The sequence below is a fragment of the Lemur catta genome, chromosome X, assembly GCF_020740605.2.
Source record: "Lemur catta isolate mLemCat1 chromosome X, mLemCat1.pri, whole genome shotgun sequence".
NCBI lineage: Eukaryota > Metazoa > Chordata > Mammalia > Primates > Lemuridae > Lemur > Lemur catta.
In genome coordinates, this window is record NC_059155.1 from 4253385 (window position 1) to 4264402 (window position 11018).

General features: G+C 50.1%; 1 protein-coding gene across 1 annotated transcript; it reads left to right on the plus strand.

Annotated features, from left to right (window-relative positions):
- The first annotated feature begins 2891 nt into the window (after positions 1–2891).
- HMGB3 (high mobility group box 3) lies at positions 2892–9984 on the plus strand. The gene is made up of 5 exons (XM_045538413.1): positions 2892–2987; positions 5211–5365; positions 5655–5794; positions 6286–6460; positions 6945–9984. Exons 2-5 carry the CDS (start codon positions 5216–5218, stop codon positions 7086–7088), a joined length of 609 nt encoding a protein of 202 aa, XP_045394369.1. The 5' UTR covers positions 2892–2987; positions 5211–5215; the 3' UTR covers positions 7089–9984.
- Positions 9985–11018: the final 1034 nt, after the last annotated feature.

Below are 11018 nucleotides of genomic sequence, written 5' to 3' on the forward strand. Positions count from 1 at the left end.
TCTCTTTTCTGCTACTAAATAGACAGCCACTACATGTACATGGAATGGAATTATGAGTTTCTGCTGTGGCAGGAGGCCTCAGCGTGTGCTCAGGTGTGCCGCCAGACACGGGAGGGTGCTGAGGAGAAAACTGGGCTGTGAGGAGCCTCCAAGTGGAGTCTCATGGGGAAGAGTTGGAGGAATTGGGGGTGGGGGGGTTGGGCCTAAAGAAGACATGGAGACTTGGGGTGATGTGTGTTTGGGGGGGGGCAGGAGCAGGGAACCATGGCAACCATCTTCAGATTTCCAACACTTTCAGTGATGTCATATTCAAGTTCTGCCAGGTTGTGACGGTGACTGCAGGTTCAGCTTTAGGCCAAGTGCTTCAGCTCCACATAAGCAGTAGCTTTCTTGTGAGCAGAGATGGAAGTACTTCCTGTGCAGAGTAGGAGAAAACCTTTCATCATTTGCAGTATGTATACAGAAACAGGACACGACTGGGCAGGGCTGTGGCAGCGGGGTGGGGAAGGCAGGGTGTTGAGGGTGGTGTCTGGGTGCCACTTGCTGTAAGGTAAGGTCTTTTTTGGCTCAGAGATGCTCTCACTTCTCTGGTTTGGCCTTTAAGCTGCCACCTCTGGGAATGCTCTGCGTGTGCCCACATGTGAGTGTATATATATGTACTGCTTGTGAGTAGCTGTGGGCTTGTAAGTGTGACCCTTGCCATCCACCTAGGGGCCAGCCAAGTAGTGCCTGGTGGGCTGTGAGGCTGACTACTCCGGTTCCTCCATCTTATCTCTCAGCTGCTAAGTGCAACTTCCCGGTGCCAGGCAGGGGCTGGACCAGAGGGAGGCCCTACCCATACTGAGACCCCAGCTTGAATCTCTGGCCTAGAAAACCCTGAAAACCTTGAGAGGTGAGGGTGCTCTGGCAGAGGAGAGGTCCTGGTCAGATCACATGTGGAAACCCTGCTCCCCTCTGAGCTGGGCAAAGACTGGGGAGAAGGGAGGCCTGGGCAGGTCAGGCCCTGGAAACCTGGTTGTAGATGGGGCTGGTGTTGTCTTCCTGGAGAAGAGGTCTGGCCCGCCATGAACTCTCTCAAAGGTGAGGGATCGGACTGTGTGAAGGATGGTGACCCCAGGGCTCAGAGATGGCTAGCAATGGAAGAGGCAGCCAATAAGGAAGGTGATAAGCTCCCTATAAGTAGAGCTCAGACACACATCTGCTTCTAACAGGGCAGAGGGTTGGACAAGGTGGCCTTAAAATCTCTGAACTCCTGAGGGTCCGTAGATGGGGAACTGGGATAGTGACTTGATATCTGCTGACTCCTGTCAAAAGCAGCACTATCTTTGCCTTTTGATCTGGATTGGATCCCTAATGATGGAAACCTAAGCAGTTCCAGCTACAGAGGCTCAGGCTTGGCCAGGAGGCTCAGAAATTTGGCAAGAGCAGAATAGGAGTGGAGAGGCAGGTGATGTGTGAGGCCAGATCTCATGCACACCTCAACCTCAGCCACAGTTTCTGGAAACAGCATTTGGAAAACTCCTATTCTGGTAGATCTCATTTCTGAATATAGCAATCAAATAGCTGGCTCTCTTGACCTTTCAAAGTGCTTTAGAAAGGGAACCTTCTAAAGAAAAAAACAAACAAACAAATTCATGGTATCTTTTCCTTTGCATTATTTTCTCCAAATTTCAACCGTTAAACTATCCTCCTTTTTCTCACTCTTCCATTCTTTCTAGGAAGCTAGTGGTACCTCAAATAGGCAAGGGTTCTCAGATATTTTTCAAACAGGGCTGATACTAGCATTTGGAGTGGGACATTTCTTCCTTGTGTGCGACTGTCCGATGCAAGCAGGACATTTAGCATCCCTGGCCATCCCTTCTCCTTATTGAATTCCAGCAACGCCTGACAGTCATCTGAGCAAAGTCCCCGTGAATTTCTGAACATCCCTTAGAGACGTAACAGTGCTTTCTCCACACTTTGAAAACCACTGCCTGAATCCCCCCCAAAAGAAGTTACTTGCTCAAGGCCAGACCACCAGCCAGTTGCAAAGTCGAGACCAACTCAAATCTCATTCATTCATTCATCCATTCCAAGCACTTTTATTATTCGCCAGGGGGTGTGTCAGGAGAACAGAGGGAGTGCGGGCCCGAATCTAGGCAGTAAGGAGGATTAGAATAAAAGTGTTACTCCCTACCCGCAAAAGTATTAATACAATTTCTCTGCTCTTGCTAACCTTTGCGTTTTCCTCTTCTAGCCCGCCGTTTGCGCAGTTGTAGGCGCAAATAAGGACGTTCTGGCAATTAGTGCTAAGAGCCTAGTTGAGAACGATCCATAGGAGCGGAGTCAGGCCCTTTTTGGGTAGGCAGCGGGATCCGAAGACCAAAACCCCAAGATCTTGGCGAGGAAGCACCTGCACTCTGCCGGGCATTGAGGAGCGAGCTGCAGCTGGGTCCCTGCTGCAGCTGAAACTGGATAGAGGTGGAGGACCACTGGCCCTCGCTGGTCGGACCGGGGAGGTTTGCCCGGGCAGAGGAGCTGACTGGGGGCCAGGGGCCAGGGCCAGGCGCACCCAGGCCGCGGTGCAGCGGGAGCAGAGGGCAGCACAGCCCTGCTCGACCTCGCCTTCCCACGCCAGAGGCCGAGGCCTCCGGGAATCGCGGGCCGCTTCTCCAAAGTCCTTCGAGATCCCAGCTTGGTGAGAGGAGGGGGTGGCGGGGGGCGGTGGGCAAGCGAGAATATTATTATTATTCCTCTGTTTTGCCTCCGCTGCCAGCGCCGGCGGGTTGTTCTGTTTGAATGAATGATCCCAGAGGCCGCGCCCAATGGGCGTCCGCGCCTGCTTAATATGCATGAGGCCCTCAGCCAATGGCCAGGCGAGGAGGCTGTTTTAAACGGCAGAGCCCGCTGGCCAATCAGGCGGCTCTCGTGGAGGCAGCTAGCGCGAGGCTGGGGAGCGCAGAGCGGCGCGTCGTGCCCTGCGCTGCCCAGACTAGCGAACAATACAGGTACGTTTCGCACCGCCTGCGCCCGCTGCTGCTGCTGCTGCCGCTGCCGCCGCCGCCGCCGTCGCAGCAGCAGCGCCCGCACAACTTTCCGGCCCGCGCTGCCGCGAGCGCGCCCCGCAGCCGCCTGACCCTGCCTCTCCTCCCCGCGCCCTTCCCTCCCCTTCGCCTTCTCTCTTGCTAGGTGGCCGAGAAGAAGGAAGCAATTCAGGTGTTTCAACTTTTCCACTGCTTTCCCCCGCGCTCTCTCTTTCGGGAGTTGGCTCTCTACGCAATTCCCGCCCGGCGGGAGCCTCCAGGGGCAGCGGCCGCGGGGCCAAGGGCCCCGGGGCCAGATGTTCCAGCAGCTGCGGCGGCGGCGGGGCGAGCGGAGGGGCGGCTGTGGCTGCGGGCTCGGGCGACGCGCGTTTCGGCGCTGGGCGGCGGCAGCGGGAAGGGGGCCGGGTGCTCCCCGGCCCGGGACTGACTCCACGGGGGGCGGGCGGCCGGTGCCCGCCGGGGGCTGCAGCGCCGGCAAACTTCGCTCCCGGGCTGGGCCGGGCGCGGCACGGGCCCGCGGGCTGCGCCGCCGGCTCCGCATTAACATGGCCGTCGCGGAGCGCCCGGCGGCCCGGGGGGCGCGGGCCGGCCGCCCCCGGCTTGCCTCCCGCCCGCTGGGCGCCGCCGCCGCCGCCGCTAACATGGCTGGCGCGGTGCTGGGCTCCGGCAGGGGGAGGAGAGGCGGGCGGAGCGGGAGGCGGGGGCGCCAGGCGGGCTCCGGCCTCGGCCCCGGCACCCGCGCGGCCCGGGGCGGGCGGCGAGGGCCGGGGGCGCCGCCGCGGGCCCTGGAGCGGCCGAGCGTCATGGCTGCACTGGCGCCTTTGTTATCCCGAGGAGTGCGCCCCGCGCCGGGGGGGCGGGGAGGTCCGGCCCGCGGCCCCCGCGCCCCCGGCGGCCCGGGCGGGGCGGGGCGGGGCGGGGTGGGGGCTGGCGGGCGAGCGGACAGCGGTGGCAGGGCCCGGGCCGCTTTGTTCGCCGCCGCCGCCGTTGTCGTCGCCGCCGCCTGCGCGGGCCGCGCGCGGATCAGCCATTTTAGCGAGCGGGGCTCGGAGGCGCGGCGGGCGCCACCACCGCTGCTGCGGCCGCCGCCGGCCCGGCCGCACACCCCCCGCGCGCCGCCGTCGCCGCCGCCCCCGGCCCCGCGCGCTCCCCGGGGGTGACAGCAGCGGATTTCAGGGGCACTTTCTTTCATCAGGAGGCTTTTGACAAAATGGAAGGTGAATTACGGGTGTCGGGGTGACCCAGCGCCAGGGCGAGTCGGGCTGCCAGCAGCCGGCCGGGCTCCCCAGCGCCAGGTCCCGCCCCACCCGGGCCGCCGCTGCTGGGCCCTAATGCAGCCCCGCGGGCTGTCACTGCCAAGGGTAGCGCTTTAGTTTTACATGATGACCTTGGGTGTGGGAAAAGGAAAAGATGGCGGGAAGCTGGGGGGGTGGGACAGGGACGATGACACGCCACAGCTGCATTTTTTATTTGGAAACTTTGGAAAAAGTATTCCTGGCTGGACCTGCATTGTGCGTTACAAATGAGCAGGACTAGCCCTTTGATATCCCTTCCCTCTTTACATAGTGACGAATGGTACAAGGGGTAACAGCTCCTCTTTCCAGATCACCCTTGTTGTAAAAGAGCCGTTTTTATAAGCCAAAATGCATCAGCAATACTGGCATTTCAGATGTTCTCTATTTTACAGTTCTCTCGCTTTGATTTCGTGTTTAGCAGCGGTGTCAGTATTTTTTCTTTACATACACGTTGAACAGGTGACCAGCTAGCCTTAAGTTATTGATTTCAAGCTTCTAATACCCACCGCCCCGCACACATACACGTCCTCCCCATGCCCTTCCCACTTTGGTTATAGTTTCCAAAATGTAGTAGTTCCGTGGTGTAGTGCTCAGCACACCCCAGTTGGGTCGGCTCCATTTGGAGAACTTGATTGCTCTTGAGAAGTAACTTGCAAACCAGCGCGCTTCATGCTGGTCAAAAGTTAAATGACAAGTGACAGTGAAGCTGATTTCCTTCCAACTCTCTGCCTTCTGCCAATGGCATCAGGCATTGTGGGGAGGGGGCTTCCTAACAGCAAGCTTAATTTTAGTTTTTCTATGCCTTTGGTGTATCTTGTAGTTTCTTCAATTCTCTTCAATTCTTCACTGTTTTTCCTCATTGTATTTTTTGTCTCCCTTCCATCCATCACAGTCACGATGGCTAAAGGTGACCCCAAGAAACCAAAGGGCAAGATGTCTGCTTATGCCTTCTTTGTGCAGACGTGCAGAGAAGAACATAAGAAGAAAAACCCAGAGGTCCCTGTCAATTTTGCAGAATTTTCCAAGAAGTGCTCTGAGAGGTGGAAGGTATTTTCCTTTGTATCCTTCAAACTAGTCTAAGTTGGACTTGACACTTTAGGATAACTTACCTTCGAAGTCCCTCCAGATGGCTCCTTTCATCCTGTCACCTTAGACTCTTCTTGCTTGCCTTTAGAATTTTATGTGTGTGCTTTTGTGTTTTTTAAGGCTCTACAGGGCTTTAAGGCCTTCATCCCCTTTTGCAAGTGGTTCTATCAGCTGCCACTTTAATTACAGGACAACTGAAGAGGTATGTGCTCCCTGCATTGAGGAATTTAACTAGTCCTGTTCTTTGCAGACGATGTCTGGGAAAGAGAAGTCTAAATTTGATGAAATGGCAAAGGCGGATAAAGTCCGCTATGATCGGGAAATGAAGGATTATGGACCAGCTAAGGGAGGAAAGAAGAAGAAGGACCCTAATGCCCCTAAAAGGCCACCGTAAGTGACTGTAGGATTCAGGATAACGGTTAACAGCTTTTATTCTGCTTGAAAAGATGTTTTTTAAACATCTTTTACCGAAAAGATGTTGCAATACCTCTGTAGAACATTCTGTACTTTGAGCTTTACGATGTAGTGCCGACATTGTCCGAACATAAGGCTGAGGTATTTGTGGGCTATGTGCATGTGCATAGTGGTTGCCTGATGGCCTCTTCCACTGAGGACAGGCACCCTATTTCTGGGCGTCAGCGTCCTTAGGTATGTTCTTTAACACCTTTCCCAGTAACTGAAAGGCTGAAAAAGCACCATATATTTCAGAAGTGTCTTAAACATCCTAGAATCCACAACTTTGTAGCATTGTATATGATATCACACGTCTCTTCACTTTAGGGAGAAGTCATAGTGGTAGAAAGTATGTGGGCCAGGCGTGTGCGATTTCAATTTGTGTTTTTGTCATTTCTTAACTAATTTATATAATTCTCTCACCGAAGGTCTGGATTCTTCCTGTTCTGTTCAGAATTCCGCCCCAAGATCAAATCTACAAACCCTGGCATCTCTATTGGAGATGTGGCAAAAAAGCTGGGTGAGATGTGGAATAACTTAAGTGACAGCGAAAAGCAGCCTTACATCACTAAGGCTGCAAAGCTGAAGGAGAAGTATGAGAAGGTAAGGTCGCCAGCAGTCGTGGGCCAGTCTGGTAGCCTGCGTTGATGAACAGTCAGTGGCCCTGGTATCAGCGGGTTGTGGGGTGTATAGCTGCTCTGCTGGGCTGAGTGCTTAGCATAAGCGTAGCACAGGCAAGGCCCATCTCTGCAAGATCAGCCACTTGTGCTGGTGCTCACACTTCTGACTCCAGTTTGTCTTGGGGACAGCTTCAGGCAGGCTTGAACTAGATAACTGGATTTTATAGTGCTATTAACATGACTTAAAGGGCACTTAAACACCCATTAACTTTTAAATTTGAATGGCCAACAACTAAATTTCTATATGGAAACAAATGTTTCAAATACATATAATAGCAGCCCTCTTATCATTTTCAATTCCTGCTTTCTTATCTGAGGCAAGGACTGCATGCTTCTTTCTGCCTTTTGCTGAAACAGCTGCAGGGGAGCTTGTCTATTCATTTGGAATGTGTCCCTGTTCCCTCTAGGATGTTGCTGACTATAAGTCTAAAGGAAAGTTTGATGGCGCAAAGGGTCCTACTAAAGTTGCCCGGAAAAAGGTGGAAGAGGAAGATGAAGAAGACGAGGAGGAAGAGGAGGAGGAGGAGGAGGAGGAGGAGGAGGATGAATAAAAAAAACTGTTTATCTGTCTCCTTGTGAATACCTTAGAGTAGGGGAGCGCCGTAATTGACACATCTCTTATTTGAGAAATGTCTATTGCCCTCATTAGGTTTAATTGCAAAATTTGATCACGATCATATTGTAGTCTCAAAGTGCTCTAGAAATCGTCAGTGGTTTACATGAAGTGGCCATGGGTGTCTGGAGCACCCTGAAACTGTATCAAAGTTGTACATATTTCCAAACATTTTTAAAATGAAAAGGCACTCTCGTGTTCTCCTCACTCTGTGCACTTTGCTGTTGGTGTGACAAGGCATTTAAAGATGTTTCTGGCATTTTTTTTTTTAATTTGTAAGGTGGTGTTAACTATATGGTTATTGGCTAGAAATCCTGAGTTATCAACTGTACATATCTATAGTTTGTAAAAAGAACAAAACAACCAAGACCAACTCTTGTTGCTCCTTGCTTGGCATTGAGGCCGTGGGGAAAGATGCCCTTTGGAGGGGCCGTAGCTCAGGGCGCGCACTGTGAGCTGGACCTGTTGACACTGCAGCGGGCATCCATTTAGCTTCAGGTTGTCTTGTTTTTGTATATAGCGACATAGCATTCTGCTGCCATTCTTAGCTGTGGACAAAGGGGGGTCAGCTGGCATGAGAAGTGTTTGGTTTCTTTTTCTTTTTTTTTTTTTTTTTAGTTAAGTATGGTAGTTTTTAAACTGTTTTAAAGCAAACTGGAGAACTCTTCATTGTCAGCAAAGCGGAAGAGCCACTGCATCAATGAAAGTTCAAGAACCTTCTGTACTTAAACACATTTGCAACATTCTGTTATTTTTTGTATTTAGAATGCTGAAATGTTTTTGAAGTTAAATAAACAGTATTACATTTTTAAAACTGTTCTCTATTATAACAGTCTAAATTTCTGACTCACAGCAGTCTTAGCAGTGAAACAACTCCCACTCCATTGTGTTTGGAGACTTAGCCTCCCTATTAATGCGGTTAACTTCTCTTTTACTCAATGTGTCCAGCGTACTTAGGGCTGAGATGGAGAGGGCTACTTGAAGCTACCGCGTCATTTTGTTTGTGTCTATGAGTGGCACTAAAATGAATGAAGATAGGGACAAAGGCAAGGTTCGGCAGCTGTCAGAGGTACCGGAAGGTGGGTGGTTAAGATAGAGGCTGACTGTCTAAGTTTATGTTTTTTTGCCTCCCGCCTCCACCCCCCGAATTTATGGGGCCAAATGCATTGCTAAGCAGCAAAAACATCTTTCAGAGTGTATGGCACATTAAAAATCCAGGCCTTATTTTTTCCTCTTTGGTCCCCCCCCAACTGGCATGTATAGCAGGTTGCTGTGTGCAACCTTTGAGGAGGCCATGAGCTGCTGCTTCTGTCTCCTGGACCCCAATTAGGGGAGGTGGGGTGGGGTGAGATGAAGGGGTAAGAGACGATATCCGTTTCTTCTACTTCTTGAAAACACCAAGCACCCCAAGGGAGACTGTAGGCTCTGTCTTGGGTTACATGAGCTATGGGGCAGGCTGATGGGATCAAGCATTTCTAAGCACTAAATGTATCATGGAAAGTAGGATGGCCTACTCACTGAGTTCATTGAAAATGTAGATTGTTGTCAATGCTATTAAACTGGAAGAAACTTAGTTTGTGTTTCAGTGGTTATGTTAGTGGATGGTGTAACATTTTGTCCAGGTTGGGGTGAGCGGAGATGGCCACAGTGGCAAGTGGTGATATTAAATAACATTTTGAAGGCTGATGTGTACGTATATCTTTGCTGTCTGTAGTAATGAAGGGTAGAGGACTATGTTGTGGCTCAGTGTTAGTACTGCCCAGCATTAATACTTGGATGTGTATGTTTGAGACTGTGAAGCACGTGGGAGTGTTTTTGTGGTATATTTTAAGAGAAAGCATTTTTTTCAAGATTACTATTTGGAAACTTGCATGTCTGGAGACAGTGTCCTCTCCACGCTGTCAGGTCCTAGATGGGTACAAGTCACGGTCACGGTCACAGCCCGATCTCTGTGTACTCATAGCCATCCCCTTTCACATCAGAACCGTTTGTCCTAAATGTGTTTCTCTAGTTCTAGAAAGTGACCACTAATTTGAAAACTTGATCATGAGGTTTGCCCAGAGGCTCTTGTTCCAAAATTGCCCCTTCTGCCCTTGTCACTTGGCATTCTAGGCTAAAGCTTCTGCTTCCCAATAACACAGTACCAGGATAAGATTTTGGAACTGTGGCCAGCCTCATCAAATATGGAAGAGAAATTCAACCCGTAGTCACAAGGGAGCGATTTCTTGCTAAGTGATGCCCCTCTATGTGATTGTAACTAGACATACCAACTAGGGAAAGGCAAAGACTGGAAGAGGGTGACTTTTTTTTTTTGTGCTCCCACAGTAGCTAAACAGAAGTAGGGAAGCTGTTTAATCTTTGATTAAGCAAACATTTAAGTTCTAAAGGCTAAGTTGAGGCCACCTGACCCATTAGCTGCTTGCAGCAAGGCAACTACTTTTAAGGTTTTCACACTGTCATAAGATCGCCACTCTGATAGAATTATGCCCTACAGCTTCTTTGAGATGCTTTAAGTGGCATGATGTTACCACCTAAGGCCTAGGCTTAGCTTTATTTTTGGGCCCACTGTATGTGTTCTTGCAGTGCCAAGCTGTTGCTTTTTTTTTTTTTTTTAATCAAAAGGACAGTACCTGCTTCCTCTAACCACCTTTCTCTTTCAACCCCTTCACCCTGTTCTTGAATGACATTATATCCTTTGGAAAGAACAAGGCTGTGATGTACTAACTATTGTCTGTGTCTCCTGTGTGTCTGTTCTTGTCACAAATGTATTTGGGGATGTTGGATGCATTCATTTTCTGTAATAAAGTTTCTTAATCAGTCTTCCCAAAAAGTAATCAGTGGGCTGTTTGCAATCTGTTTGAGATACTGAACCTCTGTATTTGTGGTTGATTATAATCAAGGTTTTAGAAGCACAAACTTCACTGTAACCATATATCTGAACTACTAATGTTTAATGGAATGATACCATCAAAAAGGGCAAGTGTTGAGGACTCCGAAGCCCCTAGATCAACCTCTTAGAGGAATAGAGGGGGAGCTGCCTCTGGAGCCCTGTGCCAGGATAAATACGCAATTTATAGGATGCTAATGGGCTGCTGTTTGATAAAGTGGCTGGGTGCTTGTAATCAGCCAGCCCTGCCAACCAGAGCTCCCTCAGGTTGAGGGTCGGGGCTCTGTTGGCTGACAGAGCCGTGCCCAAGAAGGAGTTCTGGATGAGAGCCACGGGCACCACTTACTGTTCTTGGCTCCCAGCTCAGTTTTCTGTGGAGCACAGGGCTACCTGGGAGGGAAAGGCCATAGAACCAGCTTGGCAGCCCTGGGCTTCACTTCCTGCTTCAACCATAACAGCCCCCCACCCTGTTTTGTATGTTGGGTGTCTTAAGATTTCAGCTTTAAGAAGCTGGGACACCATATCAATAAAAGGAAAGACAGGTGATCATCTCAACAGAAACAAAAAGTGTTTGATAAAATCTAATACTCATGATAAGAACATTCAGAAAACTAGGAGTAGAAGGGAACTCCCTCAACCCTCTAAAGGGCACTTAGGAAAACCCACAACTAATATACTCAATGAGAGACTGAAAACTTTCCTCCTAGGTTCTGGAATAAGACAAGGATGCGCACTTTTGCCACTTTTATTCATCATTGTACTAGAAGTCTAGCCAGGGCGATTAGGCAAGAAAAAGAACTACAACATCCAGATTGGAAATGAAGAAGTAAAGCCATGTCTATTTGCAGATAACATCTTTTAATATAGATAATCTTAAGAAATTTCTAAATAAAACTTAGAATAAATGAATTCAGCAAAGTTGCAGTATACAAGATTAATATACAAAAACTAGTTGTATTTCTATACACCAACAATGAATAA

Excerpts from the sequence above, each read along its gene's own strand:
- HMGB3 (XM_045538413.1), top strand. The coding sequence starts at position 5,216 with ATGGCTAAAGGTGACCCCAAGAAACCAAAGGGCAAGATGTCTGCTTAT. Across the intron at positions 5,795-6,285 it reads AATGCCCCTAAAAGGCCACC|GTCTGGATTCTTCCTGTTCT; the intron begins GTAAGTGACTGT and ends CTCTCACCGAAG. Across the intron at positions 6,461-6,944 it reads TGAAGGAGAAGTATGAGAAG|GATGTTGCTGACTATAAGTC; the intron begins GTAAGGTCGCCA and ends TGTTCCCTCTAG.